Source organism: Vigna unguiculata, chromosome 9, assembly GCF_004118075.2.
Source record: "Vigna unguiculata cultivar IT97K-499-35 chromosome 9, ASM411807v1, whole genome shotgun sequence".
Taxonomy (NCBI): Eukaryota; Viridiplantae; Streptophyta; class Magnoliopsida; order Fabales; family Fabaceae; genus Vigna; species Vigna unguiculata.
Window position 1 is genome coordinate 39618288 of NC_040287.1, and position 25494 is coordinate 39643781.

A 25494-nucleotide genomic window follows, 5' to 3' on the forward strand; every position below is an offset into this window, starting at 1 on the left:
GATTCTAATTATACCAACCAAATCCTTTAAATACGAAGTCTTCCAATTGAAATATATTTACATTTTAACATCATTTTTATTATAGGGTCATAGTCAGATTATAAATTCAAAATCGGAGTATTACAATACCTTTTATTGTATTAGAGTATGCTAACAAGTCAATGACAATAAATATAACAAAATATTTGTTATTTTTAAATTATATTAGTACACATTTTCAAGTTAAAATTTTAAAATAATGAGACAAGAAAAAAATTAAATTAAAGAAAAACATGTTATACTCTTACAGTAAAAAGTTCTAAGAGTGATAATGTATAAATTAAAATCATGAGTTACTTATCCGATAAATATGAAAATTCAAAATTAATATAAATTTGAAAGATCCTATTAACATGTTAAATATGAAAAGAATAAAAGTCAACATTTATAATATATTATAAAAGAAAAAATGAGATCTAAAATGAAATTGTTGCATATTTTAGCAGTAAACAATCTCCTTATATAAAATTTACTGCATTTGGAATAAAAAGAAATGTGTTACTTGAGAAGCATGATTCCTTTAAGAGGAAAAGAAGTTATAAAATAAATGCGAAGATTAGATTGAATGGTGAAAAGTGAAGGGAGGTTGGAGATGGAGGAATGGATGGGTGGAGATGCTTTAATATGCTCTTCAAGATTTGACATCTGTCCAACTCCATTGTCTTCTCTCACACAACAACACAACACAACACAACCCAACACAACACCCTACTTCTCTTTTTTCTATGTTGCCTCTTTCTCTTTTAAGCCCATTTTTCTTTCAATAAAAGTTTCTTTTTTTACTTAAATTTTAGTCATTTTCTTTCTTTCTTCTCCACTCCCTTTCTCGCGCTTCCAACACACACCCCAACACACTCAGGTATGCTTATTATATCTATGTCACACCCAGCAAAGCTGTTAATTTTATTCACTAAAATGGTTTGGATTAAGGAAAGTCCATGTTTTTATTTTGTCTCTTGATTCTTTGTTCCTTCTTCCATCATGGGTCTCTGGTGTCGCAGTCAGAAGACAAGGCAGTGAGAAGAGAACAGAAACGAAGGAAGGAAGTAAGAAACTAGACTCTACATGGTTGACAAAATTAGGTAATGAATCTCTTTTTCTTCTTTATTTCTTTTACCTTTTTTCTTTCTTTCTTTCATTTTATGATTATTATTATTGGACGAGGTTGAGGTGTGTTGCCTCAGATCCAGGCAACTCATGGTGTAGTGTGAAAAAAAGGGTGTTATCTTTTGAGGGCTTCCTTGTGATTCCTGAGACTTTGCTTTTCCTGGGGTTCTTTCTCATGACCCTTTTCTTTTAACTCAATATTTCTTGTGTGTAGAGATAATGAGTGTTAGCTTTGTTTCTCCTCTCTCTCTCTGTCTCTTTTATTTTTGTGGGTTTTAATCTTTTTTGTTTTTTTGCAGATAAAGTTTGTTTCTTTCATGTTTCGTCTGATTCTGTCTCGCCAGAGTTGACGAAGGTAGACAGAGAAGAATCTAGAAAAGAATATGATAATAGTTGAAAAAGGGTGTATTTTAGCTGATTTTGATTGAAATTTCCGCAAATGGAAATTCGGATCCATTGCTGTTGACCAGATCTGACTATCCCCATTTCACTTTCGCCACCTTTTAACTATTCCATGATTTGCATAGGTTGAATTTGCCTCCGTCTCTGGGCTTCTTAGACATGGGAAATGGTTTTTTTACATCCACGCTTGGCATTCCAGGATCGTTTTCACTCATGAAAGACGGTGATAATTTGGTTCAAATATGACAGGTTGTGTGATATCAGTAGGGTGGGAGGGTAACTTTTCGTACTACATAGATAAGGATTTTGATGGAGGAGATGTCAACCACGGTTACAGTGCCACTGAGAGTAGGTAATTCAGTGTGTGATAAGCCAACCATTACTACTCACATGGATGTGTCCAGAATTAAGCTGATGACAGATGCAGGGTTGTTATCCAATTCTATAGCTAAGGTTTCTACCGATACTTTTATTGCTGATGAGGATCTTGACAGTGATTGTCTTGTGGAGGAAGTTGGTAGTGCAGCGGTCACACCACCAGAACAGGGAAGAGTAGAAGAAATTCCGATGTTGGGTATGGTGTCCCAGAATATAAACTCTTTGGTTGTCGGTGAAGAAGTTTTAACCCCAGAAATTGAGGATGATGATTTGATATCGCTGGAGGGTGATCCAATTATTGATAGTTCTCTTTCAGTAGTCAGCGAGAATAGTAGTTTTTGTGGAGATGAGTTCATCAGTTCTGAGGTTTCTGCAGATTTAGGGACAAGAAGTTCCATAGAAATCGAGAAAAGCATCACCACTGTGAAAATTGCTGCCAGGGCCACTGATTTGGGTGTGTCAAATGTAGTTGCAGATGTGGCAGTTAGCGTTGAAGAAGAGACTGGAGTTATATCTGGCCCAGAGCCTACTACTGGTGTTCTTCATCAACGAACTCTAGAAAGATCTGTGAGTGGAACAGTTGGTAGAAGTGTTTTTGAATTAGATTGTACCCCACTTTGGGGATTTACATCTGTGTGTGGAAAAAGACCTGAGATGGAAGATGCACTCGCAACTGTACCTAGATTTTTGAAAATTCCTATTCAAATGCTAACTGGTGATAGGGTACCTGATGGAATAGACCAATGTTTCAGGGAGCAGACAGTGCATTTCTTTGGAGTCTATGATGGCCATGGTGGCTCTCAGGTAATGTTTTATTTTGCTTTTTACGTATTCGAATGTGTGCAACCATTAAGCATTCTTCACACGGAGCTTGTTTACGTTTAGGTGGCAAATTATTGCCGCGAGCGCATGCATTTAGCCTTGGCAGAGGAAATAGAATCTGTGAGAGAAGGTCTTTTAGTTGAAAGCACCAAGGATGATTGTCCAGATCTGTGGAAAAAAGCCTTCAGCAGTTGTTTTTTGAAGGTTGATTCTGAAGTTGGGGGTGATGTTAATTCTGATCCTGTTGCCCCAGAAACTGTTGGATCAACTGCTGTTGTTGCTGTTATATGTTCATCTCATATTGTAGTTTCAAACTGTGGTGATTCAAGAGCGGTTCTGTGTCGTGGCAAAGAACCCATGGCCCTATCAGTTGACCATAAAGTAAGCTACCTCCAATTGTAGTTTTGTGTCTTCTTTTAAAAGAATTTTAACCAAATAGAAGAAATTTATGTTTGATTGTTGTGTGGTTAGCCAAATCGACCCGATGAATATGCAAGAATTGAGGCCGCCGGAGGCAGGGTGATACAATGGAATGGTCACCGAGTTTTTGGTGTTCTCGCAATGTCAAGGTCGATTGGTATGAGCTTAATCAGAAGTTTCACTTTATTTCCCATGCTGTAATGATTCGGTTACTTAGTTTATGGATGGAAAAAGGAACATTGGTTGCATTCTTCATATCTGCACTCTTATCTCTGATAGAAATGATGTTATTATCAAGATTGTGAAAAGTTATTAATTTTAGAGTCTTTTCATTTAGTGACCTATGTACGTTTTCCAACTGTCTTAACCGATTTTCTGTCATCTTTTTGTATCACGGCCTTTCTTGTGTGGTCAGACATTCATATTACCACTCGCATTTCTGTTCTCACTTTTTCTCTCATGTCATGGGTCCTCCAAAAGTCGAACATTTAATACCATAACAATGTTATAATACTTCGTCTAAGCTTGATAGACATTAAAATCACAAACCTTGAATGTCCTTTTTCATTCAGCTATGTTTTTGTCTTCTATAACATCACCAATTTCCTCATCATTCCTTCCGAGTCATGTTCCCTCCTTGCTAAAGTTGTAACGTACATACTCTCATTCTTATAAAGTGAAAAGTACTATTTTCGTCTCTGAAACTCAAGTTTAAAGTTAATTGCTTACCTAGTCTTTTTAAAGCTGTAAGATACACACTCTCACTTATTCTTGTAGTTGTGTGTAATTCCTTAATTAAAAGTTTTTCTTCTGCAAAAAGCATGCAATTAGGGATAACGTTTTGTGTCTTTGTTTTTACTTGGAATAAATCTATAACTTCCAGTTCTAAGCTTAAGATTTGAGTTACAATGAATGTACACAATTCTTATACCAAGATTATCTTTCAACATTCAATGATTCACCCGATAAAACTTAACAGACTTTGTTTGGACAAGGTATATTATAGGGGAAACAATGCTGAGAAAGCAATCTTCATGGGGAGTTTCAAAATCCAAAGGGAACTGTCCTCAAGCTGAGCCTTTTTTCGCCCCCAGATCTGTTTACTTCTAAAAACTTTGTTACATCATAAATTTACTTAAAAAGTTTCATATGGGGTAATATGAAAATTGCCACATGCTATGGACACTCAAAATGATTATTACGCTTTGTTTCTGCTTTAATGATCTGTTTGTGCCTGTATTGTGTACTTGTGCACACTGAGGTTGCATGTCTTTGAAAAGTTTTTGTCGAAAGCTGTTTTTGTTAACTGTTGGCTTGATAATTATACAGGTGATAGGTATCTGAAGCCATGGATTATTCCAGATCCTGAGGTGATGTTTCTTCCTCGTGCCAAAGACGATGACTGTCTCATTCTGGCCAGTGATGGCCTGTGGGATGTCATGACAAACGAAGAGGTGTGCGACATCGCTCGGCGGCGCATACTTCTCTGGCACAAGAAAAATGGCATGCCACTGTCCTCAGAAAGGGGAGAGGGAATTGATCCTGCTGCACAAGCAGCTGCAGAGTACCTCTCAAACCGTGCCCTTCAGAAAGGAAGCAAAGACAACATCACTGTGATTGTGGTGGACTTGAAAGCTCATAGAAAATTTAAGAGCAAGACGTGACTGTTTCTTCAACTGCACCTGGGTGTTAGAAGATATTGAAAGCTGAATTATGATCGAATATAGTTTTTTTTGCCCATAAATTTTTCATATGGGCATCAGAATAGCACCCTGTACAATACATCCACCTCTCTCCCCTTAGATCACTCAACTGATTAAGAGTCTCCTTGTACACTGCCACATTGGGGCCATGTAAATCTTTGCTGCTTTTGTAGGTTGGTGTAGGAGACCACTTCCATGTTTCTCTGTCACCATATTGTATTCATTATTATGCCTCCGAGAACAAAGGCTCTGTGAGGTATTTACTTCATATTGTTTTTAACCTGTGTTGTTTATAAAAAGAAAGGTAGTAGTTAATTGGCATTGTTGTTTACAAGTTTGTGATGATTTTATCCTTAAAATTAATGTGGCAAAGTTATTCTCTCTGTTTGGAGACTGCTCTAGAAATTTATGTCGGTGGTTTATGATGACTCGGTTCCAGTTGTTGTATGCAATCATGATGATGGTGGGGACAGTTATGGACAAGGTTGTTTCAGAAAAATCTCAGTTATATATTTCTACTTTTATTTGCATTTTTGGTATGCGATGGTATAACTGTTCTTGTCCATGGTTGAGTAATTGCGTATATATAGGAATGTGGTTTCTTATCAAACACTATTAGACCTTGTCTCATTCTTCTTTTCTTAAAAAGATCACTGTAGATGGATCAACTTTTGAGATACTTATAATCATTCAACCATTGAGGTTGCCATTTTAGAGATATTTTCCTTTTTCATGGCTGTGATTTGTGACACATAAATACCCAAACATTGGAGTTCTGATTCAGATTGCTGCGAGTACTAGGGCCAACTTTAGGTCCTACGTGTTTGCCTGTGTGCTGCTTTCTTGTTTTGCAGCAAAATAAAACTGGAAGAAAATGACTTCTGAGCCGCAAGGCAAGGTTGTTGCATTGTACGACTTTGTTTTGCTCCTCTAAAAGGTTTAATTTGCTAAAAAACAAAAATAATACAGAAAAAAACACCAATTAAGAAATTAAGAATAGTAAGATTTAAAAGAATTAAAAGTTTTCTTGATGAAAATGTATTACCAGGATTCTTATTAAACAAATGACTTGTTATCCGTCAGAGTAAGTTGATGTTAAATTTTGTGAACTTTAATTTCTACAAAGAATTTAAATTTAAATGTTCAAAAAGGTATAGAAGCTAGTACCCATAAAATTATTCTTTTACAGGAGTAAAATGTTCTTAAAGAATTAAAAGTGAATATTCATAATTTCAAATATCAATGTATTGATTTTGTCTTCCAATATTATCATTTGTAGTTATTTCGTCTGAACATTAATGTTCAACTACACTTCATTTTTTAAATTAGTGTCTAGTCGATTTTCTTGATAAAAATCTACGAGTGCCTTATAAAGAGGAAGAGTCATATTACTGCATTCTGAAAAAAATATATAAATATTGTGTTCCAACTCACGACTATAGTCTTTCAATCTTCAACAAACAAACACATTCACATTTAGAATTAATCACACATTAACAGTGTGAAAATAAGATTAAATTATGTACGAAATCAGATTACTTTATGGCTGGTCCTTCGCTAAGCTGTTAACTGGTGTGACTAGCAACTAGGTGGAGCCACATGAAATCGAATTTTTGCCACATTTCAAATTCTAAGCATAATTCATCTTCTAGTTATCTCTGCACACACCCCACAAGCAGTACCCTAACCTATGAGACACGGTAGGGGACAGACAAATGATTCAATGCTATGCGAGGAGTATAAAAACCAGTCTAACAATATTGTGAGAATCTATTTGTCACATTTATCATGTTAACTGGAGTAAAATCGGTCACTTTTAAATAACAAAAAAAAAACCCACATTTAAAAAGGACACAAAAAATTGATATAATTAAACCCACGAAATGACATAGAGTCTATTTTTATTCCTTGGTGAGGTAACTCGCGAGGTTCATGCTCAGCGAAGACAGTAAGATTGCCAGAGTGAAGAGAGTTTAAGTAGCATGCTCAGAAAACACAGCAAGACTAATATTTTCTGTATGCCAGTTCCCTCACAGCATCAGTAAGGCTTTCTTCAATCATAATACTCTCAACCCAGTTTGCATTGATATTAACCCGCTCAAGGCTCTGCTTTAAAGTTCTAGCAATGGAAGGCGTACCATGGCTTGCAAAGAATTCTTCTACCTCCTTGGCCTTCTCAAGGGAAGCAAACTGCACCAACAATAAAGTAGAGAATTATAGATAAACATTCTAGAGGGAAACTCCAGTACCAATGGGACAAAGCAGGTTGAAGAGGGTTTTTATGAGACGAACCGGTGAGACAACTGCACTGACAAAGCGAGTTATCAGAAATCCTGAACCATATGTTTTTGTGAGGTGTTCCCAGTTGTCCTGCATAACATTGAGAACGGTGAGAAGATGATAAACGAAGGGGGAAAAGGGTTTAAAAGATGAGAGTTTTTGTTTTATTTTTTTTTTTCCGTCAAAATCAAATATAATCGTTGATGCATCAATTGACAAAAAATGACATTGCTAAGGACAACTAAAAAGAACTAAGTTTCAGAATACCCTCTAGGCTTAAAGATAAAGCAGTCGCATGTAAATTCATTAACGAGGTACATGACAATTGACAAGCAATGTTGGCAAAAGGGACAATTCCTAAATCAGGCTCTTTGACCAAGTTTTCCTCAAATATAATAAAAATAAAACTTTTTTCCAATGAATCTTAACTCGGTCTCAAAATATTGAAAATTTGCAAAACCTTTTTTCCAATGAATCTTAACTCCGTCTCAAATTATTGATTAATTTGAAAAAGCTTGAAGAAATCAATAAAATTTAAGAAATAAGGCATACACAACTTCTTTTCAATTTAATGTGTTTCAGTTCTAGTTCTGGGTTGTTTGTACCTTAAGCCATAACCAAGCTACATCTCGTCCTTCTCTATTAACAGCAAGTCCAAAAACGGCATCCTGGCTCCGAACCTTAATACATAACAACATCGCAAGTTAACATTTTAATATACACTACGCAGACCAAAAAACAATCAGCTGATAATTTGAGTATGCGCATTCTGACTTCAAAAATATCAGAAAAAAGGTTACCTCAGATGACAACATAAAGTTAAGAGCTTCAAGAATTAGCTCTGGATCACGTGAAGATGACAGAGAGCCTACAATTGTTGAAAATATTAGTACCAAGACCAGAAGCTAGGGTATGCTCTCACAGAAGATATTTCATTACCAAGAATTCGTGTTTTCTCCTGGCTAAGGTCAGTTTCTCTGTATACTTTCAAAAGGGAATCATAACCGGATCGAGTAGATTTGCTTGCCCCTTGCATTACAGCTACATATGCTGCCTGCCAACATTTCACACTAATAATCAGCAGAAGAGAGTCCATAGGGAGATTTCATGCATTAGAATGAAGATGCAGCCAACCTTTCTTGTATCAGGCGGGAGAAGTGGTGTATTCCTGTCCTCTAAGAATGCCTGAAAACGCTTGTTTCCTTCTTCCAGTGTTAAATCATGACCAAGCACAGCAAGGGCAGTCAAAATTTCTCCTCTCAACATTGCATCTAGATGACTTTCTTCTGGTTTAGGCTCCCAACCAAGCCTCCTGCAAGGCAATTCCAATATGAGATAAGAAGAAGCCAAGATCTAATGAAAACTACTACAAAAAGTGTATAGCCAATGGCATCTTATTTAGGTCATCAAAATTCCAATTCTTCCAATACCTTTATCCCCCAGTGTGAGTACCAGCTACATTATCACTTACATGATTCTAGCAGATGACTTTCCAATCATCATGTAAAGCTATAGAAATTGTAAGTAGTCTATAAATTTTTATTAACAGAAACACTATCTTCCCAGGATCATGCATTCAACAACTTACTCAGCACAGTGCTGGAGAAGACCAATAAAGAACTGCCTGAAATAATCTAGCAATTGAGGTTTAGCATCGGCTACAATGCGTTCAACTTTAAGAGTTATCTGTCAAACAAAAGTATTGCAGTTACATTCAACATATATAGCCTACGTAAGGAATGAACATGATTTGGAATATAATATTACAGTTATTAGGTTAGACAGCACGGTATAATCAACTTCCTCTCTGTATGATCCCATCAAGTTAATCAAGGAGGTCAATGATTCTTGGCGAGCCATACAAAGTGCATATGAATCATCCAAAACGCCTGTCAAAGTAAATAACTCGCAAGTTATCAATCTATTCCTTTACTACCATTGGAAATAAATTTTCAAGTGACTATTTAATTTACCAAATCGGTCTGAGGCAGATAAGAGTTGTTTCTCTACTGCATATCTAAGCTTAGCAGCAAGCACCTCATCATATTTCACCCTATAAAAACCAGCCTGATCCACATTAAGTTTAATCCAGTCATTTATGTCTGCGGTACCAATGAAGTCTTTGACGTCATGTGCATCAGATTTTGATTGCAAGAGGAAACTCTTGCGGACATCATAAGTGCCAGAGCATAATGTTACTGGAACAATCCATTCGCCTTCTCCTTGAGCACCACTTGACAAGAATTGTGACTGTCAATAAATGTACAAAGCTTACACATGAGATATGATGGGTTTTTTCTCAGAACATAATCGTATAAAAATCAAATGAAAGGTCAAGATGCAATGGAACCTGATCAAATTCCAATTTCTGATCATTGACTTTAACAGATACAACAGGATATCCCTTCTGCTTTGTCCATGAGGTCATTAACTTGTTCACGGGTTCACCAGATCCTTCCTCAAGTGCAGCCCAGAGATCCTCAGTCTTAGCATTTGAGCAAGCATATTTTTTTATATATGAAGCCAGCGACCTCTGGTCACAGGAAAAAGCAATGTAATAGCATGAATGCATGATATATAACTCAACCACATTTACAGAGATTATTAGAATCCATACTTCTTAAAAGACATAAGATAATATATAAGGTGGCTGTAACAGTGAATTCCATATAAAATACCTTCAATTTATGTATCACAAACTAAACTGTACAACCTACCCAACCTACCTAATTTTAAAAGCACAAAAATCAAAGTCAATTTAGTTGAGATAGAAATATACCCCCAACAATAATTTACTCATGCGCTAGATGATAATATATTGTATTATCCTTACATGAAGATTTCACTCTTTTATCCCATCAAATTTGACATTGAATACGAAAGCGTCCAAGTACTAACCTGAAAGCATTCAGCACCGAGATAGCTTTGCAGCATCCTAATAACAGATGCACCTTTTCTATAACTTATTGCATCAAATATTTCATCAATCTCACAAGCATGATTTATCTCCACCTTCAAACATAATTTACATAAGTTAAAAATTTAAAATGCACTAAAGACTGATAAGAAGGTGTGAGCATTTTAACCCAAGAAAAAAATACAAGTTCAATTTAGTTATACTTTAATAGTGTGTGTGTGTGTGTGTGTGTGTGTATATATTTAAAATTATATAACAAACAATTATATAATTACATTTAATTAATTTTCATGAAATCGCAGAGTCATATGAAATTAGCCAAATTTGTTATCTGAGACAGACCAAACCCACAAAAAACTTGACCATTAAACAATACCTCAATTGGGTGGGATTCTGCAAGTCCATCCAACCTAAGACCCTCCGTGGATTCATGAAGAAATTGAGACCATATTTTCCACTCAGGAAACAAGCTATCAGTTGCTAAATAGCTCACCTGACCCTCCCAAAAGAAGAGAAGAGGATTTAAAATATCAACAAGTCAATTAGTTATAATGTTAAAAAAAATGAAATAAAAGCAAGAAAACCGAACACCAGCACTGCAATGGCATCAATTTTTGGATGTATGATCCATACAACTTACACTTGAACTATGTAAGAAAATAAAGAATTACTTTGTTGAAAACAATTACACCAATTACATTCTTATCACATCTGTAATAATAAAAAACCTTTCAAAAAGAAAAATAAAAATAAGCAGACTATAATAGGAAGATTCTAAAAGTATTGTTTTTCCTAATAATTATGGAGATATTGGGAATAATTTTTATTCCAATAATCTGCTATTTACAACACTCACCCATGTTGCAAACCCCTCATTCAGCCATAAATGTGTCCACCACTCCATCGTAACAAGATTGCCAAACCACTGGTGAGCTAGTTCGTGAGCTACAACAGTTGCAACCTTAACAGTAAAAAAAAATATTTTGTCCTTCAGTTAGTAATAAAATAAATAGTTTTGAAAATTAAGATTAGGAAGCCCCAAGTAACCAAGACAAAAGACAAACTTCATGGTTAAGCAGAGTACCCTCTGTTTGTTTGCAGCAGCAGAATGCTGGTCATCATATAACAAAGCAGTCTCCCGATATGTAACCAGACCATAATTCTCCATGGCTCCAGCAGCAAAATCAGGGATCGCAATCATATCCAATTTTGGCAGAGAGTAAGGAGTAGCGAAGTAGCTATTAAATTATCAGTTAGTTGAGTAATGAATGATAAACAGTGGCATGAAGATTAATATGTAAATTAATTATTAGCCCCCTATGTTGGCCGTATAAACTGATAAAGCAAGGAAGATAATCTGACTGACAGTCAATACATAAAAATAGCAAGGCCAAAGGAAATTGAAAATTGAAGAAGAGATTAGAGAGAACAAAAACATCTTTTGTAAAATGAGAAATTTTGTCTTAAATATGTTGGAAATGTTCCTTCTAAAGCATCAAGCATATTCTAGAGTGAGGTGTCTATCAAACATAACTTAACTACTTGATAGTTAAGCTAGTTTATGAACTTAATCACCTCATTTATGAAGAAGTTACCTGCCTTCTAAACCTATAAATAGAAGGCTTCTCCTCTATACAAAACACACTTGAAATATGTGAAATTTCTTTAACCTTAATTAAGTGTCTTGAGAGTTTGACACTCTTAGCTTAGATTCTTAGTTTGGAAAGTTTGTTTAAGTGGTGAATCATGCACCTATCCTTGAATCACTTCAAGATGGCGTTTCCTATTTGTTTTCTACATGGCAGAAAGCTCCTGTGCTTTTTGGTGGAGAATTTTGATTCCAAACCTTTCTAAGAGTTAATAGATCTTTCAAGTTTTAAGGAGGACACCATCACAAATTACTTGGCTAAATGGTTGTCAACTTATATTATAATGATAATGATTTGCAACCATTAAATGGAAATTAAAAAGAAATGAAGTCCTGGATTATTTGTAATGGTTCCATACTTTTTGTAAAGTTCCAAAGTTTTCACAGCCACATCAAGCGCAAATTTCCCCTGGTTTGCCTTACCAACTTGACAGTACACTCGGACTTTGACGCCTGTAGAGATCCCAAATTCAATTATGTGCGGGAAGGTTAGTACTAATAAACTACCAAAACCTAAAATGTAAAGAGAAAACATGATTTTACCGTCAGGGGTGTGATCTTCCACATAATCAAACAAACCAACTACAACAGCAACCAAGTAAGTAGACATGATTGGTGATTCTTGATACGAAACTGTTTTTAGATCTCCATTTGTTATTTCTTCAACAACTGGCATGTTGGAAAGAGCAACAAGCTCTGAAGGCACATCCAATGTGATCTTGAAAGTAGCCTACAAGATCAAACAAACACGTGAAGAAATAATTTCGTCAAAACAAGTTGAATACCAAAATCCACACAGACTTGTCCATCCTCGTAGCCCTTATCACCCAAGACATGAACTCAAGATGTTATTATTTGAAGTATTTAGCTTGCACCGTTGCAACAACAAATATTTTAGCTTTGTGAGTGCTGACAGAAGGTTCATTTAGAAGGGAAGAGAAGGAGACAGGTAAACATACCTTGCAAACAGGTTCATCCCAACAAGGAAAGCAACGCCTGGCATCAGCTGGTTCAAATTGTGTAACTGCCATAGTCTTCTTCTCACCATTATGTTCATAGGTACTGCATATAAAAAGTATCCATATAAATTAATTTAAAAACAAAAACTCGAGTAAGACATCCATCTATATCCTCATAAAAATAGTAAGGCAACTAGGATCCTGTTTGGGTAAATCTGTTCGTAAATACTTCTATAATGAAACAAATAAAATGATAAAACGAATTGAGTTTCTGCCGTACATTAAAATATTCTTATGCACTACAACTTTTTTTAAAAGTTACATGAAAGAGTTTTTACAACTGTTTACGTAAGTTAATTTTAGATCATGGGAGAAGTTCATTTCATTTTACCTTTTATTTCCTTCTTTTCTAAGGTTTACAACAACATTCCTGATAGGTACACAATGTAATGTTTTTAAACAATTAAGGAAATTGGCGTAATGTATAAAGAGTTCCATTGTAATGTTTTTCAAGCAATTAAGGTGTTAGTTTAGGGATAAAAAAATGGATACCGTGTGCAATCCGACAAAATCTCAGTGGCAAAGTAATTTAGTCAAACATTTTTAAACATCAGAAGCGTTTTCAAATCAGCAATCTACACTGATAGCCAAGAAAATTAATAAAAGAGAATCACCAAAATGCAGGCTCAACCAGAATTCAGATAAACTCTTCAGCTTGTATAATATCAAGCAAAACAAACAACAACAACACATACCTTCTGTAGAACCCTTTCATTCTATCGTTCAAGATTCCTTCAAAAAGAATAGACAATACACCCAGCCCAACGGGTATTTCCTGCGGGAACTCCAGAACCAGAATCTCATCACTTTCAAACAACTCAACTCGCGAAGGCTTAAAAACCTGCAACACGCAACCCATTGGTTCTACATCAGCAACAACCCTCCACACAGAGGGACACAACATAATACAACATAATACGAGGTTGTCAGATATGGATGAAATATCTACATAGCCATGAATCTCGAATGTACTAGAGAGATAGAGAGAAATAAACATTTATAACAAGGTGTCAAGGGAAGATAATAGAGAGAACCGTGGAGGAATCTCCAACGGTGAATGAAATGGAGTCGGGTGTGACGGAGAGTTCGGCAGCATTGAGAACGATGAAAGAGGTGCCGGCGACGATGTCGAGGTCGACGGCGACCGATCCAGCGAAACGGTGCTCGACGAGGTCGGGCTTGAGCCTAATGTCGTACAGTTTGGGAATGGCGAATTTTGGAAGACGAGGTTGTCCTTTGAACTGATCCATTCTCTCTTTCTTCTGTTGTCAGGTGTTACTCAGAAATTTACGCTTCTATGAATGATGTTGATGCTGGGAGTGAAAATTGAGGTTAGATGGGATATTTATAGAGATTGTTCGGTTGAAGTGAAAATGAAAAAAAAAGAAATTGAAGCTAAATTAGCCATAGTTATGCCGGTTCAAACTATAATAAATCTGCATTTTATTGAATTAAAATATGTGTTAACGGATTGAATTTCGGGTAAAATGCATTTTCAGTGACTTAAACTATTTTGCAATCGCTACTTTAGTAACTTCAGAATCTATTTTTTTCTTAACTCTCATCTTATTGATCCAAGTCTCATTGCTGTGGTTGAGCAATTCGCACTAAAGCTCGAACTTATTATTAATTTTATCTATTATTAATTCGAATGAGGACGATATCTTAGAATATGTCTTCCTATATGACACTATTTTTTATATTAAATGTAGTTTTTAAATAATTCAAATTTAAAATGTCATTGTACAACAATTTAATATTGTGATTGGAATAGAGAGTGAAACGAAATGAAATAAAAATAAGAATGCATACATTAGGAGAAAACAAATATGAGAAATGAGTGAAAGGTATAGTTTGATTTAATGGATATGATAAATTTTTTATATTAACATATTTAAAAAATAATTTCTAAAATAAAATTTCAAAAATATTTGGTACAAATAATACTTTTTTTAAAAATATAAATCAGAATTAAAAAATTTAAATTAGAATAAAATATTATTGAATAAATTAATAAATAAAAAGTTATATTTCAAAATCAAAATATATTAAAATTAATTAATTTACAAAATATTATAATATAAAACATATAGTAATAAAATATTAAATTAAATTAATTTTTTAAATTACAACATAAGTATATATTAATAAAATATTAAATATAATTATAAAAAATTTATAAATATTTTATAGTTTAACCTTGTAATACTAAGTATTAATATATCATAGCCTAATATTTTGTAAAATTAGTTATGATTAAAATATTTTATTAATTTTTAGGTTTTTAATTTATTATAAAATTATATATATATTTTTTCATCACTCTATGTATCGCGAGAAGGTTTTTCGAGAAAAAAAAATATAGTTTCTCGTATTTTTCATGTCGTTTATTAAAATTAAGTACATATCCATAATAGGATATTTATAGATACAAACAAAAGCTAAATGATAAATTTCACCGATTTTTGTTTTCTTATATATTATAGGAAATTGCTAGAAATGCTTTATTGTAATTTTTTAAAGTATTAATATATCATAGTCTATTATTTTGTAAAATTAATTATGGTTGAAATATTTTATTAATATTTATTATTTTTAATTTACTATAAAAGAGTAAAATAGATATATATTAGTTTTTGTTTTTTCTTAATCCGCTCTATCTATGGCGAAAAAAATTTTCGAGAAAAAACAATATCGTCTTCGTTCATATTTTTTCATCTGGTCTTTTAAAATTGAGTACATATCCCTGATATATTTTTTTTAGATACAAACAGAAGCTAAATGATAGGTTTCACCGATTGTTTTTGTCTTTTTTATGAAAAAAACAATTTTATAAACTACATTTAGCTCGTAAACTTTTCCTAGTACCACCTAAAATTCCATCGATTGTAATATTTAGACAGACACTCTTGATTTCAATTTATACACAGATTGAAACTTAAAAATCAATTGATAGAATTAAAAAGTGTACGTCATGAGTTATTTAATAAACGTTAAGAAAATACACCACTTTATTTGCTTTTTTGACTATTAGGAAACGTTCAATTAAAAGAAATTAGAAGTTCACGTCTCAAATTTTTTAAAATGTTTCCATTAGTTTATTTTCGTAATAAAATTAATACCAGCCGCGATTAAATGCGGATCATGCTTTCTTACAAAATTTATAAAATAACTGTAACATCTATCTATAAATTATAAATATATAAATTTTAAGAATAAAATTTATATCAAATTTAATATAAAATATATATTTAAATAAATATAATTTTGTTACAAATATCTATTATAATAAAAATATTATTATTAAATTTATATAAAAATTAAATTAAATATAGGAAAGAAATTGATTCAATTTCTAAAATATTTGAACTAAATTGAAATAAAATAATATTTAAATTAAATTGAAATAAAATAATAAATATAGAGACTATATTTGATGATGATATTGTAATTATCACATCACGGTATCTCTATCACCTGATATACCGTTAGACTAACACATGATAATTTCTTTTTTAATTATAAAAAAGAAAAATTAAAAAAAATTATATATGAGATATAATTAAAATCGTAAATATATTAAAAGAACTGATTATAACAAATTTTTTAAAATAAAAAATTAATTGAGTGAAATAAAATAAAAATTAAATTAAATTTCACTATAAAAATTACAAAAATGAAGACATCCTATAACGATCTAACCTTAAATCTAATACCTTAGGACAAGAAAGTATCGAAGTGGAGAAGGTTGAGAATTGAAACGTTAAGATGTGTATGAGTATGACACTGACTATGTAAAACACATAGGTGTGGAACCATCGTTGAATCTGAAAGCTCGGATCTTTGTGAGACGAACAGGGTTGGCAGCCATTGGTACTTCCATGAGATGAGAGAGAAGAAAGCCTCCAAATCGTTATCTTCGACCTCTCCTTGTGCCACACTTCGTGACGCATACCACAATTGCTTCAACAGGTTTCATTCCTAAACTTTTTTGTCCCTAATTTGTTTCCCCTCTGGTTTTCCTCAAACCCTAATCCTAATTTCCAAGGTGGTACGCCGAGAAATTCATGAAGGGTCACTGGGACAAACAAGAATGCGTTTCTGAGTGGCAAAAATACCGGGCGTGCCTTTCTGTAGGTCTTCACTTCTTTACTTACACGCTTTTGATCCATGCAACTTTTCGTGAAAATTTAACTGTAACTTTTGACAGCAACATTTGGAAGATAAGCATCTGATTCGTTTCTTACAAGCTGAAGGCATTGTTCAAGACAGTGGTGTTACTTCTCAGTAACTTGTTGCGAGTAAGGTGATTCAGACATCGATTGTATAACTTAATTGCCTAGTTTTTAATTGCGTTGCTATGCATTTAAAAAAAAAAATCTGTTATGTACAATTTATATGCTGTATAAGTAATAGAAACTATGGCTGTACGCATCAGGTTTAAGAACAGACCAAGGCAACGGCCATTGCATTCTTCAGTAGGATGTCAAGTTACAGGATTAGTTGACAGGACTTCAAATGTGAAGTAGGTCTATTGTTGTTTTACCCATTTGTGGTGTTTACGGAATTGGATGTTCATACCTGTTGTGCTTTAGGCAAGATTGAGTCACTTATCATTAATGTTTGCTTGTTTTTCTGCTTCATCCAGTGGTTGCCTCTAGCTCCTTCTTGCCCTCATTGTAGAATGGCCTTGAGTTCATCTCTTACTGGTTACAATTTTCTTGACCTACAACTCATTAATGCAGTCACAAAAATGCACTCTCGTATGTGGTTGGGGTCTCACTCATAACTTCATGTCTATGACGTTAAATCACAGAGAAATGCAATTTGGGAGAAGCAAAGACTTCCTCCAAAGAAAAGAAACCAAAAATAATAAACCAGGAAAGCTCGGTTACATGGCAAAGTCAGACATAGCAACTCCCTTGTAACAGCCATGGAACATTGTGCTTGAACTAAATGCAATTTTTGGTTGAAGAGACTGCATACCGCCCCAAATTTGTCTGATCATTTTGCCACAAATTTCCTTCCATAATATTGTGGGTTATATTATAAGTGCTGGTTGAAAGCTGTTTTCGTTCTTATCACTCGTGTCTATGAAAGTTTAATTAAACTGTGTACTGAAGACAAGAAACCTGCCTTTCCTAGGTAGCATAAATTAAAAAGATGACTTTGAAAAAAAAATAGAGCTGTTTAAGAAATGTTTCAGAATAGAAAAGTAACGAGGAAGAAATGATTGGAGTGAGAAAAAACTTTGGAACTCTTTGTTAGGAGATTTTTTAGGACCCAATGGAAATAGGGTCGCAATTGGGATAAGTGAAGGAATAGAATCGTTTTATATTCTCTACATCTCCATTATCTTACTCCCATTTAAACATCCAAACGGTAGGTGAATTCTTCATTACATACTCATCCAAAGTTTCAAATAGTAGGATTGAACAAGAAATATATAACTGCTCATCAAAGCAATTGTCACTCAACCCATCATGGCAACGTCCTCTGTCAATCTGTCATTAATGACATGTCTTTTATGAAGTGAATCTATTGTGAGCAGTCCCTTGAAAACTCTGGTTCTATTTCTAACTAACATTCTGTTTTTTCAATTTCAAACCTCTGACGTTGTGTTTTTAAATTTTTAACTTCCTGTATTCTGTTCTTATGTCTTGTAATTTTTGAATTATTTATTCTTGGCTTTGTGGTTGCCTCAAACTTATTTTAAGTTATCCCCATTACAGAAACGTTGGTTCTTAGATTAAATAGTGCTTGGATATTATGATACGTTTTTAACTTTTTTCTGTATTAGGTAACCCTTCTGGCATAAGGGTACAATAGTTTCTTTCTTTTTGTATTATGAAAACTTCTATCAGCTGAGTTTACACTATACTAGCTCATCATGAGTTTCTGGTAGATTATGGAGTTTGACAACCTAGACAATGAGTTATGGGATGCACGGCCCTAGGAGATATTAGCCACTCTTTCAATTGCATTCTGGATCTCTAAAGTTACACTGTTGTTGGGGGTGGGGGGTATTGAGCTGTCTTGCAAAGCTCATGTGACATCAGCCAAGTATTTTGAAGAAATGACTTTTAAGCCAGTCAAATTGACCTCCTTGCATACAATTGTAAACACTCATCATGATTTCATGAGTTAAATCCCAAGTTTCATGAACACCACAACAGCTGTGTCCTAGCATGAACAATCCGTAACAGCTATATCTCATGCTCCTAGTTTGAATGAATCCCTCACTGTTTTCTGCATGGAACCTAGTTGTCAATGCATCAATGAGCTGAACCTAGCATCCACCTTCATATAAGTAATTCTGGAGCTTGGGAAGAATTAGTTATGTTCTGTTTATGCCCCTTTGCTATTAACTCATGTTGTAATTTGTGAATTTATCCATTTGAATTTGTTATCTGCTGTTCCATTCTGAGATAGATATCAGCACATCTTGTGATCTGTAAATTATTGGTTCATGGTTTCTTTGTACTCTAAAGCTATTATTTCCACTATAAATATCTGAAACTGGTGGTATTAGATTATTTTTGGATATTCTAATAACTTTTTTGACATTATTACCGTATTAAGTGAATTCTTACAAGTTTTTCGTGCCCTACAAATTTATATAAACTTTGAACTTGAAAACCTTGTTAGACACATCTTTCTTGTCATATTGCCCTGTAGTAGGTTGGGCATTATGAGTTTGTAGTTTTGGTGCAGGTAACTGACTACTAACGGAGAAAGCTTATTGATGTGATGATCATTGTTGATGTAGTATTATGTCCGCTACCTGTGCGCTGTATCTTAGTTTGAATAGAGCAAGCTTTGTATTTCCGTAAGAAATATTTGTGGTTTATGGTTTATGGATCATGGATTATGGATTATGGAAATCAATTGTAGTATCGTTATTTCTATTTTTTTTTTTTGGACTTTGGATCTTGTTGCAAAAAGGAAAAATTCAAATTTAATTTTGCTTATTGGTCTAATATAATTAGATTTTTAGTACTATAGCTTAACTAATGCAATATTTAAATTAGTTTGTACATAAATATTTAAAAGTAAGTATTACTTAAAATATATGAATATTAGTTTAAAATATATATTTTAAATAAATAGAAATTTTTAAAATATAACCGTACTTCCCTATTTTGAATCAAAATTTATATTCACCCTCACTTAAGAGGAGATATAAACCGGAATCCATCTTAACATAAATAAAAACTAAATTTTGGAAGTGTTTTTCTTTTTTCGCTCTTTGCAATTTATATTTTGCTAAAAGATAACTTTTTTTTAGCCTTTCATTATCATTATTTACATATGAAATAATTTTTTAAATAGCACAATTTTATAACTTTATGCAAAGTTATATTCTCATCTTTAAAAGCCTCAAACATGACAGTAATACTTAAAAATTAATTGACAATGATAACAAGAGCCATAGAAAAATAACAAATCATTCCTAGAAAACTTATTGTCGTTAAAGATGGCAATTAGAGTCTGGCCTGCAGAAAAAACGCAGGGCGAGCTAGGGTAGTGAGCCTGCAGGCCTGCACGGGTCCGGCCCGCAAAGGCCTGCAGCCCGCACGGGCTAGTCCGCGGCCTGTGCGGGCCGGTCCGCAAGCCCGCATAAAATTAAAAAAAAAAACTTGCACTTGTGTATATTAATTACTTCTTTTATGGACTCTTGCATTAACGTTTCAAATTCTTGTATAACTAGAAAAAACAAGTATTATGTAATTTTTAATGTGCTAAGATTTAAAGAATACATTGTGTATGTCATAGTATGAATATGATGAAAATGTTGAATTATCAATTTATCATCTAATTCCTCAAAGTCTTTACTTAATTTTGTGAACTTCTTAAAGTTTCCCAATTTTTAAACATTGAAAGTTTTATATAAATAAAAAATAAAAAGCGGGCCAACGTATATGTGGGGTGGGTCAGAGTATGCGGCCCGCATAAATTGTGCGGGGCGGGGCGGGCTGGCCCGCGGTGTGCGGGCCTTATACGGGATGGGCCGGCCCGCATTGCCACCCCTAATTGTCGTACATTAAAACAATTCATTGCGATAAAGAAAAAAGAAAAGAAAAAAAGAGAGTTCAGTTATAGTATCATATTTATGCTAAATTATTATTATTTTTTCAAATAATTCCTAATTTCTATTTTTAAAATATCTGTAATAGTTTTTATTCATTTAATCTTATTTACTATTAATATTTGTATTAGCTTTGCGTTGACCTTGCATGAGAAGAGTCTAATAGCATAGATGAAACACGACAAGTATTAATCCATAGATTATCCTTAAAGAACACATTTAACGAATACACTTTGATTGGAAGAAAAGCAAAACTAGAGTAGAACTGGTTTGAGCAGAGGCAATTATCTGGAACTTATCTTGTTATGGAAGTTGTGTGTGAACTCCACAGCAACACTGGCGGTGACACTGAAAGTGACTCTATCATTCTAATTCACAAACAGTGCTTGTTTGGGGTTGAGAGTGTTATTTTCGTGTCGTGCTGTGTTGCGTGTGTGAAAGCTACTTGTTTCCCATCAAATTCATTAAGACCTGTGTCTGTGTGCACCGACATCTCACATCACAGAGTTTTGCCTTTCAATATATTAACCCTTCTGCTAAATTTTCTAAACAATGTGGTCCAATCAAACCTTGCAATTCCCTTTTTTGTTTTCTTTTCTGTCACTGTTCCCTTACCATGTCAAACTCAAGTGTGAACGCAAAGAAACAACTAACTTCAATCCCTATACTATAATAACACCACACAAACATATAAAAACCCTTAATTCGTGTCAGCTATCAATTAAATATGCAAAGCCAACGTGTATGCCATGCACTTCTTTTCTTCACACACACACACACACTTTCCTCCATCCATGCTTTCTATTCATAATTAACAACACCACACCAATGGTTGACCTCGTGACCCAAAGAAGATTATTATGTGCTAATCATGATTCTTGTTAATTTTTATACGGTATATAATTTAGTGTCATTAATTTACTTTCTATGAAATAATTAGTCAAGACTGTAACTTCAAGGTGAATATACAGCTTCTACATTCCTACATAGTCATATCATGCATATCATATACAAAAGTTTTATTCAATCATTTTAGTACTTTGCCTAAACTAGTGAATGAGTAAGTATGAAAAACAAATAAAGAAGCATAGATATGGATTCAGGGATAGAGAACATCATAGAAGTTTAGCTACCATCAGCAACCAAAAACTGTTCTGTTTCTGTACCCGGTCTTTTCTTACAGCCTAGGATCTCAGACAGTGAAAATGAGCTACTCAGAATGGTTCTAATTTAAACATAAGACATGAAGTGTTTTGTTTGATAGGTTGTGAAAGATCATTTTCCTATGAAGAGGTGCATTCGTTCTGTTTTCAAGCAACGGGATGGTATTATATGACATGAGAATATTCTGACTTTGATTAAATCGCTGAGAAATAAACTACAGAAGAATGATTTTATTAACTAATTAATAATGTCTGGTTTAGATAGTTAAAGGAACTAGAATCTTTCAAGTATCTGAATCTTATAGATTAAACCTGGCACCAACGATTACAATTGATCAAGTATTTGAGGGAGGGACGAATATACCTTTTAGTTACAAAGCCCCTTCGACAAACAATGATGAATGCCTTGATTGAATTCTATCATCATGTCTAAATTTAAAAAACAACCAAAAGAATTAATTATACATACATACATACATGATCTGAACCTTAAGTTTTCAATTCCAAATTGTAATCAAACAAAAGAAGTGCCAGCTCGTCCATGGTGCAAAAGGTTATGAGCAATTGCATCCCTGGCCTTGAAGGAGCTAACAGATCTCAAAGCAACCTCGGGCTCCACCACCAAATCATCATCATCATCATCAACATCATCGTCGATCTTCAACAACTCAGCATCCATTTCCTCATTCTTCAACTCACATATGTTATGCAAAACACAACAAGCCCCGAGCACAAGAGGCAAATCTTGCAGCTTCACCTCAGTTCTCTTTCGCAAGCACCCCCACCGTCCTTTCAACCTTCCAAATGCATCCCTAGCAACCCTTCGAACCTCCCCAATCTTCTCATTGAAAGCATGCTGAGTCCAAGTGAGATTCTTCTGCGTATAAGGCACCAGAACCCAATCCAACAAAGGGTACCCGGAACCACCCACGATCCAAACACCACTGAGATTAAGCCCCCCATTATTAGCCCTCTGAAAAAGTGCCGACTTTTCCAACACCTGATCGTTACCCATTGAACCAGGCCACCCAATGCACACATCGGTGAAAACCCCTCTGTGGTCGACAACACCCTGAACAGTCACAGAATATGAAGTCCTGTGGTTCCTCTCGGTGTGCCTCTTGTTGAAGTAAGCAGAGACACTCATCTTAGGAGCTATGATGGGAACATGAGAAGTGAACATGGATCCCACAACGTTGGGGATCCCAGAAACGTTCTCAAACTCACCCTTGATGTCCCTCAAGATAACAGCATTAGGCCATTGCAGATACTTTGGCATAAGCACTCTCTTTATGGCAGTGCAGACCTCAAGAACCAGTTTGTGGCAAGTGGATATCCCCAAACCGAACCTTTTCGAAACCACGCTCAGAGGGTCGCCGGTGGCCAACCGCCACAGACAAACCGCCACCCTTTGCTTCACCGGAATGGCGTTTCGCAGCGTCGTGTCCTCCTTCGCAATCACCGAATTCAGCTCCTCGCAAATCGCTTCGAAAGTCACCCTTCCCATCCTGAACGCTTTCCGGAACTCTTCCTCCGGAAATTCGGCTTTGTTACACTCCTCCCACCACGCCCCCGAACGCTCCTTCACCCAAACTCGCCGGTGACTCACCGAGTCACCGCCGCCGCCGCCGGCGACCTTGTTTCTCTTTCTCGGATTGGACTCTTCCACCTCGCTGTAGTAACCATCGACCATGCCCTTCTTTTTCTCGTGTTCTTCTTTTTCTTCTTCTTCTTTCTCTTTTCCATCCATGAACAGGATTGTTGTGAGCACACCCTTCAGTTCTCTCTTCTTCTTCTTCGTCTTACGGGTTGACCCCTCATCGTTCTTCTTACGGCGTTTTGTCGTGGGTTCGCTCATTTCGCCCAACGAATTCACCTTTCACGGGTCTCTCACAGTTGCTGCGGTTTTTGTGCAGATAATAATAAACAGTGTTGTTGGCTTTTGCTTCATCTACACACGTACGATACACTGAAGCTGCTTTTTTTTTTTTGCCACTCTTTCTCTTTCCGACCATGCGTTTTTAACGTGGCTTAAACCTCCGTGTGAACGGGTATTTGAAAACTTTCGTAAGTCACTGTCATCCCAATTTAATATTATGTACAAGGTGGTGTTGATTGAACCCGATTCAATCTTCTCAATTATATCTTGATTAATTAAATAAGACCAACCTTAATCGTGTGTGCGAAGGATGCAAGAAAATAACATTTAAATGTGTTCCACGTACGTTACGGTGGATTGATTTTGTGTTCATACTCACTTAAATACATAAATTTAATAATCTCAGTCTCTTTGCTTTGTTTTCAGTTTTAATTTAACACCTATCTGCTGTCAATCACAAATCAGTCACATTAGAAAAAATATATAAATTTTACTTTGAATTTTGGTTAAGGTAGTGATAGAAAATTGATGGATTTTGTGTGTAACGGTGAATTAATTAATCCAGGGGAGCGACAAGGTGGGAGGAGAAGCAAGTGTGAACACGATTTAGGAGTGGGACATTTTTTTATATTGGATTGGCACTTGTTATTTGGATTTGGTGGGGGTTAGGTAAAGGGTGCTTAAAGTAATTTGGAAAAAGAGGAAAAAACATATCTTTGTATAACTTTTTAATATATTTTTGGTCTTATATATACTATCATCTAAAATCATTCGGTGTCTAAACAAAATTAAGGAGTAATATCAATAAATCTAGTTTAAATATTCTTACGTAATATTTCCTGGATTCCTATTAATCAAACTTAATTATCTAGTTTAATTATGTTTGGTGGGCACGAAATGTTTGAAAAATGAAAAAAAGAGAATTGATAATTTTTAGTTTTTATTTTTTTTAAATCGTGGTTGCTTGGAAAAATGGTATATATAAAAGTTGAAAATAAGAATGGAATTTATTGTGCATAAATTCTTTGATGAAAAAAAAAAAAGACAAAACGTGCACTATTTTTCTATACCACCTTTGCCTTGTCCGGTCAATTTATTCAAATATATTATACAATAACATAATTTATTTCATAGAAAGAAATTGAATATTTTGTATTAATTAATTATATATTCTGAATTGCCATATAATCAATTATATATCTTTTGTTCATTATAAAACGTGTATATTTATGTGATCAATTATGGATTATTATAATTTATTAGTTAATAAATATTAGTTTAAAAGAAGGAGGCAAATGTTATTTATCTGATATATTATACTAGGATAATAGCATTATTAACGTTTTTTTGCAATTCAATTATTTTTTATTTGTTTTTATTATGTTAGGATTTGGTATCTGAAAGTTATGTGATAAAGTATTGGATTTATAGGTCGACTTTAAAAGAGGAAGATTTACTTATAAAAGATTTTCTAATGCTTCAGAGTTAAAAGATATTTTAGAAGTAAGGACAATGATATTTTGATTATTAAATTTTGATAACTTTTTTTTATAATATGATGTGTCATCTTCTAAATAGTTTTGAAATATTGAAAATGAGAAAAAGGACAAATAAAAAATCACTTAACA

General features: G+C 34.2%; 4 protein-coding genes across 12 annotated transcripts; 2 read left to right on the plus strand and 2 right to left on the minus strand.

Annotated features, from left to right (window-relative positions):
- The first annotated feature begins 685 nt into the window (after window positions 1–685).
- LOC114162920 (protein phosphatase 2C 50-like) lies at window positions 686–5202 on the plus strand. Its single transcript, XM_028046926.1, has 7 exons — window positions 686–898; window positions 1041–1121; window positions 1446–1501; window positions 1674–2730; window positions 2812–3129; window positions 3220–3325; window positions 4498–5202. Exons 4-7 carry the CDS (start codon window positions 1858–1860, stop codon window positions 4830–4832), a joined length of 1632 nt encoding a protein of 543 aa, XP_027902727.1. The 5' UTR covers window positions 686–898; window positions 1041–1121; window positions 1446–1501; window positions 1674–1857; the 3' UTR covers window positions 4833–5202.
- A 1405-nt stretch (window positions 5203–6607) lies between these two features.
- Window positions 6608–14086, minus strand: LOC114162919 (aminopeptidase M1). The gene is made up of 19 exons (XM_028046925.1): window positions 13770–14086; window positions 13431–13576; window positions 12676–12778; window positions 12260–12446; window positions 12076–12169; window positions 11153–11306; window positions 10925–11029; window positions 10445–10561; window positions 10050–10163; window positions 9502–9684; window positions 9125–9401; window positions 8919–9040; window positions 8740–8837; window positions 8286–8463; window positions 8091–8205; window positions 7952–8019; window positions 7757–7831; window positions 7164–7241; window positions 6608–7061 (listed from the first exon to the last, which is right to left on the minus strand). Exons 1-19 carry the CDS (start codon window positions 13983–13985, stop codon window positions 6876–6878), a joined length of 2616 nt encoding a protein of 871 aa, XP_027902726.1. The 5' UTR covers window positions 13986–14086; the 3' UTR covers window positions 6608–6875.
- A 2354-nt stretch (window positions 14087–16440) lies between these two features.
- On the plus strand, window positions 16441–19648 carry LOC114162921 (uncharacterized protein At4g33100). 9 transcript variants are annotated; one of them, XR_003599316.1, is made up of 5 exons: window positions 16441–16707; window positions 16784–16868; window positions 16946–17041; window positions 17174–17260; window positions 19439–19648. XR_003599316.1 is itself a non-coding variant. In XM_028046931.1 (4 exons), the coding sequence occupies exons 1-3, from the start codon at window positions 16622–16624 to the stop codon at window positions 17024–17026; spliced, it is 252 nt and encodes an 83-aa protein (XP_027902732.1). In that variant the 5' UTR covers window positions 16441–16621; the 3' UTR covers window positions 17027–17041; window positions 19439–19648. The 9 variants fall into 9 exon arrangements, 4 of the variants coding, with proteins under 4 accessions (XP_027902732.1, XP_027902728.1, XP_027902731.1 ...); XR_003599315.1 differs by having other exon boundaries at window positions 19450–19648; XR_003599318.1 differs by having other exon boundaries at window positions 16946–17036; window positions 19450–19648.
- A 2611-nt stretch (window positions 19649–22259) lies between these two features.
- LOC114164478 (protein ALP1-like) lies at window positions 22260–24004 on the minus strand. The gene has a single exon (XM_028049171.1). The coding sequence runs from the start codon at window positions 23843–23845 to the stop codon at window positions 22502–22504; it is 1344 nt and encodes a 447-aa protein (XP_027904972.1). The 5' UTR covers window positions 23846–24004; the 3' UTR covers window positions 22260–22501.
- Between the last annotated feature and the right edge of the window lie 1490 nt (window positions 24005–25494).